At 45.2% G+C, this 8451-nt stretch overlaps 1 protein-coding gene across 2 annotated transcripts in view; it reads left to right on the top strand.

The window, feature by feature from the left end:
- The first annotated feature begins 5301 nt into the window (after positions 1–5301).
- The window catches only part of PCCB (propionyl-CoA carboxylase subunit beta), a 91050-nt gene continuing 87900 nt past the window's right edge, over positions 5302–8451 (top strand). The window contains exons 1-2 of one of the 2 annotated variants that reach the window (XM_029214471.1): positions 5302–5558; positions 8210–8329. In XM_029214471.1, coding sequence (XP_029070304.1) covers positions 5370–5558; positions 8210–8329 — 309 coding nt within the window. In that variant the 5' untranslated portion in view covers positions 5302–5369. The remainder of the gene's footprint in view (positions 5559–8209; positions 8330–8451) is intronic. The other variant, XM_029214472.1, reaches the window with a different exon arrangement.

Genomic DNA, 8451 nt, shown 5'->3' with positions numbered 1-8451 from the left:
TTAATTTTTGTCTGTGGTGTAAGGTAGTGGTCTAGTTTCATTCTTTTGCATGTGGATATACAGTTTTCCCAACTCTGTTTATTGAAGAGACTGTTCTTTCCCCATTGCATATGCTTGGTTCCTTTATTATAAATTAATTGATCACATATACGGGGTTTATTTGTTGGCTCTTGATTCTGTTCCATTGGTCTACACGTTTGTTTTTATGTCAATACTATACTGTTTTGATTACTATAGCTTTTTAAAAAAGTTTGAAATCAGGAGCACAATGACTCCAGCTTTGCTCTTTTTTCTCAATATTGCTTTGGCTACTGGGGTCTTTTGTGGTTCCATGCAAATTTTAGGATTGTTTGTTCTATTTCTGTGAAAAATGTCATTGGAATTTTGATAGGGATTGTGTTGAATCTATAGACTGCTTTGGGTAGTATGAATATTTTAACAACATTAATTCTTTCAATCTATGAGTGTGGAATATCTTTCCATTAATTTATGTCTTCTTCAGTTTCTTTCATTAATATCTTATCATTTTCAATGTACAGGTCTTTTACCTCCTTGGTTAAATTTATTCCCAGGTATCTATGTATGTATGTACGTATTTATTTATTGGCTGCAGCACGCAGCATGTGGGATCTTCCCTGACCTGGGATCGAACTCATGCCCCCTGCAGTAGAAGCGCAGAGTCTTAAACACTGGACCACCAGGGAAATCCTATTTCCAGGTATTTTATTTTTTTAATGCAATTGTAAATGGGTTGTTATCTTAATTTTTCTTTCTGATAACTTGTTATTAGTTTAAAGAAATGCAACACATTTTTGCACATTGATTTTGTACCTTGCAACTTTGCTGAATTCATTTATTAGCGCTAATGTTTTTCTGGTTGAGTCTTTAGTGTTTTCCATATATAATATTTTATTTGCAAATAGTGACAGCTTTACTTCCTTTCTAATTTGGATGCCTTTTTTTTTTTTTTCTTGCCTAATTGCTCTGGTCCATCTTGCAGACAGTAGATAGTGGGACTTCTCCTCCTCCATAACCACATGAGCCAATTATTTTTTTTAAATTAATTTTATTGAAGTATAGTAGATTTACAATGTCATGTTTAATTTCTGCTGTACACTAAAGTGACTCAGTTATGCATATATGTATTGTTTTTCATATTCTTTTCCATTATGGTTTATCACAGGATATTGAATATATTGATAGTTCCCTGTGCTATACAGCAGGACCTTGTTGTTTATCCATTCTATATATAATAGTTTGCATTTGCTAATCTCAAACTCCCAATCCTTCCCTCCACTATCCATACCATTGGCAAACACAAGTCTGTTCTCTATATTTGTGAGTCTGTTTTTGTTTCATAGATATGTTCATTTGTGTCATATTCTAGATTCCACATATAAGTGATATCATATGGTATTTGTCTTTCTCTTTCTGACTTAACATCACTTAGTATGATAATCTCTAGGTCCATCCTTGTTGCTGCAAATTACATTATGTCATTCTTTTTAATGGCTGAGTAATATTCCATTGTGTATATATACACCACATCTTCTTTATCCATTCATCTGTCATGAAACATTTAGGTTGTTTCCATGTCTTGGCTATTGTGAATAGTGCTGCTATGAACATAGGGGTGCATGTATCTTTTCATATTATAGTTTTGTCTGGGTATATGCCCAGGAGTGGGATTGTTGGATCACATGGCAACTCTATTTTTAGTTTTTTGAGGAACCTCCAAACTGTTCTCCATAGTGGCTGCACTAACTCACATTCCCATCAACAGTGTAAGAGGGTTCCTTTTTCTCCACACCCTTTCCAGCATTTGTTATTTGTAGACTTTTAATCATGGCCATTCTGCCTGGTGTGAGGTGGTACCTCATTGTTGTTTTGAGCCATTCTTATAATAAACCTCTCTATCTATCTATCATTTATCACCTAAAAGTTCTGTTTCTTTGGAGAACCCTAACCCTGACTAATACAGCAGGAAAGAGGGAAAAAGTGAGCCCGACACAGACATCATGAGAGAAGGGAGAGGAGGGTGTGTTGTGGAGGTCAGGGGATGCTGAAAGGTGGTACCAACAGATGGCAAAAACTTCAAAGGGGGGCTTCCCTGGTGGTGCAGTGGTTAAGAATCCACCTTCCAATGCAGGGGACGTGGGTTCAATCCCTGGTCAGGGAACAAAGATCCCACATGCCACAGGGCAACTAAGCCCACGCACCACAACTACTGAGCCCACACACAACTAGAGAACCCGCGTGCCGCAACTACAGAGCCCATGTGCTCTGGAGCCCATGCACCACAACTAGAGAGAAGCCTGCACACTGCAACTAGGACCTGATGCAGCCAAAAAAAAAAAAAAAAAATCAAAGCAAGAGCAGCTCAGCAAGGGTGGAAGGGATGTCTGGAATTGCCTCTGGAAAAAAGGATAGGGCAGTTCTGTTCATTTCTCACAGAGCCCAAGGAGCCAGAAAAGACAAAGATTTTCCAAGATGGTGTGAAAAATGTGTGTGGTCTGGGGAAAACCAGGTTCCACATCTTGATAACCATTTTAACTGGAATTTAAGCCAGGTCTCTTGTAACCCAATCTTAGTAGCCAAAGAAACACAGTTCAGGGGAAATAATGTGAATTTAAAATACTTCTTTTTTTTCCTTCAATTTTTAAAATAAAACACTAAGGGTGAAGTGCATTCATAATGCACAAGAAACATTTAAAAAATCCTCTCTCCCCACGTGGAGGGTAGCTGCTCTCCAAAATTTCCTCCAACACCCTTTACTCCTACCACGCAAACCTCACTAAGGTGAGAAGACACCGGTACTGCATTACACCTAATTGACGGAGAGCTCTGGCCCTTATTCTGAAATTAACTGCTGAATTTGCACTGAGGCCACGCCTCCCCCAGGCTGCTCCCATCCAATCAGGGGCAGAAATATTTTGGCTCCAGGACTTAACAGCCTTGCTGAACTTTCCTTAAAACTGCATAGTAGTCTAAAAAGCTCCTAGTCACCCTTCTTCCTTCTCTTTCTCCTTGACGGGGGTTCAGAGTTGGATTGAACCTGACTGATAGTTCTTCCAGCCTCTCCCAGATTTTGCTCCATTTTCTCTCACAGGTGGTCCCCTAACTGATTTCTTACGTGTTTAATTCCCCTCTAGGCAGCTGCTTCTCTGAAGATTCAGACTAACACATTCTCCCAAATATGGCACCTCTTCCAAATTTACTCCTTCCTTCTATTTCACCCATTTTTGCTGACAGTGGTCATTGACAAGAATAGGATGGCCAGATCAGGGTGACTCCTGTCTTGAAGTGTAGAAATAACTCAGACATAGGAATTCAATGAAGGGGCACTAGGGACAGGAAAATAGGCCAAAGCATGCAAGGATTCCAAAGGGCAATTGTTGGGTAAATACATTCTCCCTTTTTACTCCTCCTCCCACCCATCCTAGGCTGGGTCTTGCATCTGAAGTAGGAGAAATAACATGATAGATCTTTAGAATTCTGTATTGAGCACCCATGGGTCGGGCACTAGTACAGCAAAAAAGAAGACTGGGAGGAGAAAGAAGGGGAGGGAAAGAGAACTACCTGGAGGGAGCACTTAGGTTCAGTCTAACAGTTGTCTCTGGATCCCTTCTGTGCTGGGCTTTCTGCTAAATGCTGGTTACTCAAAGTTAAATAAGAACAAAATCTTCCTTGCTTCCCGAGGGACCGATAGTTTCCCTAACCCAGGTAGAGGGAGGATCAGTGTAGACTGCCTTGAGGAAATACCTGAGTAGAGCCTGGAAGGATGAATAGGCATAGGAGAAAACATGCTATTGTCTATTTGCTAGCTCAGTTCAATTCCACAAATACATTCTGAAGGCCTCCTGTGTGTTGAGCCTTGTTCCAGGTGCAAGGGCCACAGTGGTGAGCAAGCTGCCACAGTCCCTGCCCTCTGGCTTGGGAATTTAGTTGGGAAGAGTTCTAAACAATGTTAACACCATGTGAGATGTGCCACAGGAGAGGGATCTGCAAAGCATCTTAGGACAAAGGAGTTCCAATGCCCCAACCCGAATCAAGTCCCAGTGCTGAATATGGCAAAATTCTTCACACTGTAACTACATCCCTGCTTTTCAGGCTCATGTACCACCATTATCCCAAAAGCTGGGGACTCAACCATGTGTGTGAATCTGAACTGGCCATTATTCCTGGCATGCAGCTACCTTCTCAGAGATAACTCTCCTTTACACACCCAGCCTTGCCTAAATTCTCCACTGTGCTACCAGGCTGGTCCTTTCTCTACCTCTCTAGATTGGAAAGGTCCTTAACGCAGGGACCCAGATGCAGGGCCAAGAGCATCTACTACGGAGTCAGAGAGATGCAGGTGGGCTTTGTCCAGCCACATGCCTTCAAGCCTTAGACCCTCAGCTTCACTGCATATGTAGGTGAACAATTCCTACTCCAGGAAAGTAATAAGTACTAGTGGTTAGTTCTTGGCACATAGCAGCTGCTCAAAAATGTTTGCTAAATTGAGTTCTATTAACGTTGAAGTCTCAGGCCAGAGTTTGGACTTTACGAAGGCCCTGGCTGTGAGCTGGAGCTCGGCGGGGTTAATGATCAACTTTAGCAGTTTTCTGTGGCTAAGAATGTGAAATATACACCTTGTTCTTTGCTTTGAAGAGCTGACTATTAGCTGGGGAAACAGATGGACAAGCTCCCAACAGTTCAGTTCTAAATCCCTAGAGCAGTGGTTCTCAAACTCGAGAAAGCATCAAAATCACCTACAGGCCATCTGTTGAAACAGATTGCTGGCAACATCCCCAGAATTTCTGATTCAGTAGGTCTTGGATGGAGCCTGAGAATTTGAAAGTTTGCATTTCCAGCTCGCTTTCAGGTGATGCTGAAGCCTGGTGCTCAGTAAGTGGTACATAATACGTCTGTGTTTGAATCCTGGTTCCACTACATCTCTAGTCTTGGCTGATCAAATCACTCTACCTCTCTGTGCTTCATTTGCTACATCTGTGAAATCAGGATAGTAAGCTAATGCAGGTAAATGCTTAAAGCAACACTTGGTACAGTGTTCAACAAACGCTGGTTAACTTTATTTTCTAAAGAAAGTGAGAGGACAAAACCAGGGGTGTAGATAGCCAGAGAAAAGCAAGGGCTAAGTCGCTCTTCTGTGCAGCCTGGCGGGCACAAAATCGGTTGACCACTCCCACACGACTCAGGGTGACGCCCTAGCGCAGCCTCGGGTCTCGAGCTCTCCTGCCTTTCTGCTAAACGCGCTCCGCATTCCAGCCCACAGGCTCCCTACATGCCGCCGACGCTGCGCAGGCGCAGACCCCGCAGTGTGCACACGACGCACATGCGCACTCAGATGCGCTGGTAAAGCAAAAATGGCGGCGGCAGCGGCTATGCGCGTGGCGGCACCCGGAATCAGGCTCAGCGCTGTAGTGAGAAGCCTCCGGGCCGCGGTGCGCAGCGTGTGCACCCAGCCTGTCTCTGTTAACGAGCGCATCGAGAACAAGCGTCAAGCCGCACTACTGGGAGGAGGGCAGCGCCGCATCGACGCGCAGCATAAGCGAGTGAGTCCTAAAGAGGCCCAGGCCAGACCGCTTCCGGCGGTCGCGACCTATCACAGCGTGAGCGGCTCGCGGCGTACGGGGCCTCCCAGCCAATCCGCGCGATGCCGCGAGGGGCGGGGCGGAGCCGAGGATGTTCACCTTGTGAACCTGTTGCCTTTCACTGGGGCAGGTAAAATCAGGACAAGCACCGTTGTGCTTTGTCACTGTCTGCTTTCCCTTTGGAATTTTAGACGGGTCTGGCTGGGCTCCAGCGGCTTACCAGTTAATAGCTATGAACTTTTGGACAATTTATTGACCCCTTTGGAGTCAATTTATTCTAAATAGAAGATGGTAATAATCCTCCCCTTGTAATGTTACTGGAATAAGATAGTGAAGCAATGATAGGCACTTAATTAAAAAAAAAATCTTGTTCTTCTCATGCCCCATGAAAGAGTGGTGGTAGGTTCTTGCTCCATTATGGAAGCAGGAAAATCAAGGCGTTTGGCAGGGGAAGTTACATGGGCAAACTCACATTCACCTGGGGTGGCTGTGTGGTGTGCGCAGGGAACTTGTGGAAACTCTGCCCCCCGAATGCCAGCCGAACCTCCTTTAGGATATCAGCGTGCTTGCTGGGTAGGAAAGACACCTTCGGAAGCAGGTGTTTTTTCCTGGGGTTGCTCACGTTACTCTGAGAGTTTGGCTGGAGTGAGCAGCTGAGGCACTGCCACCCACTATCCGGGGTACTGCGAGGCCCAGATCGGTGACTTGGGACTTGAAACGAGGCTCGCTCAGTGCGTCCCGGACACGTGTGAGTCTGGCCTGATGTGCTGGATGGGTTAAATAACCAACCTGGAAGATGCAAAAGTGAAATTTTCAGAGGTGAAGGATACTGAGGCATAAATTTACAGACGTGGGGGTAGTGGGGTCTTTAGTGAGGACATTTGCACTGGCCCTTTATTAACTCTAATTTGAGTGTTAATTTAGATGTTGTAAATGCCCATTTGACAAGGGCCTGAGTGTGACAGTTCCTTTTTGCCATTTGGGAGTGAGATGTAAATTTGGTTGAGAGTGTGTCGTGCCCGGAGTGCTTTTCCTCCCTCCCCTGAGGTCCCTGGGGTGGCAGTGTCTGGGTTGAGGGAGCTTTATTATTATTATTTTTTGGCTGCATTGAGCGGCATGCGGGATCTTAGTTTCCCAACCAGGAATTGAACGGGTGCCCCCTGCAGTGGAAGCGGGGATTCTTAACCACTGGACCTTCAGGGAAGTTCTGTGAGGAAACTCTAGATTATCCTCTGGAAAGGCCTGTCAGTGCTCCCTGCACTCTTTTTGTTGGGGCCCATGGCTCAATCCCTCCCTGGAAGATCATCCCACCCATTTCCAGGCGGATCTTACTGGATTTAGATGCAGCCTCCAGAAACTGTTTTTCTTTTGCCAAGGCTGACTTAGGAGGCTTACTTGGTTTGAATCTCCTACCCCATACCCTTTTACACAATATTTGGACTACTTCCACAGGATAGATTCCCAGAAATGGAATTACTGGGTCAAAAGATACAAACATTTTTAACACTGATATATATTGCCAAATTGCTTTCTTTCTTTTTTTTTTTTTTTTTTTGTGGTACGCAGGCCTCTCACTGTTGTGCACAGGCTCAGCGGCCATGGCTCACGGGCCCAGCCGCTCCGCGGCATGTGGGATCTTCCCAAACTGGGGCACGAACCTGCGTCTCTTGCATCGGCAGGCAGACTCTCAACCACTGCGCCACCAGGGAAGCCCACCAAATTGCTTTCTTGAAAACTTATTTTATTTTACACAGTAGTGTAGAGGATTACCTTTTTGTTTTAATACCACCTCACTGGCTTTGGCTTCCTTCTTAAGGGGAAAATATAGCTAGTTAGAGGTTTCTTTTTTTTTGTAACAGGGGTCGGGGATAGACAATGGGCCCCGTTATTGGTCTTGGTCTAAGGGCTTGGGAGCCCAAACAATGGAGGCTCTTGACAGGTTGAGGTCTCCAACGTCACCCTCTCCAAGAACCATTTTTTAACTCCTTTCAAGTGAGCTCTTTAGCACTCTCTGTCCCACTCTTTTTCTACTAAGCCACTGTCTGCTGTGGGGTTGTCTGTGTATCACAGTCACTGTCAGGGGTAGGGTCCCTAAGCAGGGCCCCCAATGTAGGAGAGGACCCTGGAGGCGGCAGGAGAAGTGTCCTTGGGGCTGGACCCTAGTGAGGTGAGCTTCTGTGGGGCTCCTTAGAAGAAGCTTGTGAACCTAGGAGTGTAGCCTCAGACCCTTCGCGAAGCCTGCTTTAGTTTTCTATCTCCTGCTTCTCTGTTCTCCTTTTTACTGCTCCTTGGGTCTCCAGTAAATGTTTGTAGAACTCGTTATCTTGTTCCAGGGTCAGGCTCTCCTTACCCCCACTTCTCCTCTCTGCCTTTCCTTCCTACTCCCTTAATTTGCTTCCACAGTTAGTGGCTCCTGGAACAGCCAGTCTGCCCTGATTTCCTTACTGGCTGAATTCTACTGATAACACCTTTCTCTTGGGCAGGTTTATGGAATAGAGACTTTCACATAGGGTGAAGGCAAAAACTAGCCCTCCTGGCCCTCCCATGAGCACTCCTTGCTTACTGACTTTTGTCTATGATGACATCACTGAGCGAATTTTGTTGCATTTTAGGGAAAGCTAACGGCCAGAGAGCGGATCAGTCTCTTGCTGGACCCTGGCAGTTTTGTTGAGAGCGACATGTTTGTGGAACACAGATGTGCAGATTTTGGAATGGCTGCTGATAAGAATAAGGTATCTGTTCACAGCGGTGGTGCAGGCCTCCAGGTTTCACTTACCAGCTGTGGCCCTGCTGTTCGACACACTAGATTAATGAAGTCCTTTCAGGATTCAGGATGCATTGAAACATTTTCAAG

This window comes from Monodon monoceros, unplaced genomic scaffold (genome assembly GCF_005190385.1).
Source record: "Monodon monoceros isolate NGI ecotype Baffin Bay Population unplaced genomic scaffold, NGI_Narwhal_1 Super_Scaffold_11, whole genome shotgun sequence".
NCBI lineage: Eukaryota > Metazoa > Chordata > Mammalia > Artiodactyla > Monodontidae > Monodon > Monodon monoceros.
This window is presented reverse-complemented; position numbering and strand designations above follow the sequence as displayed.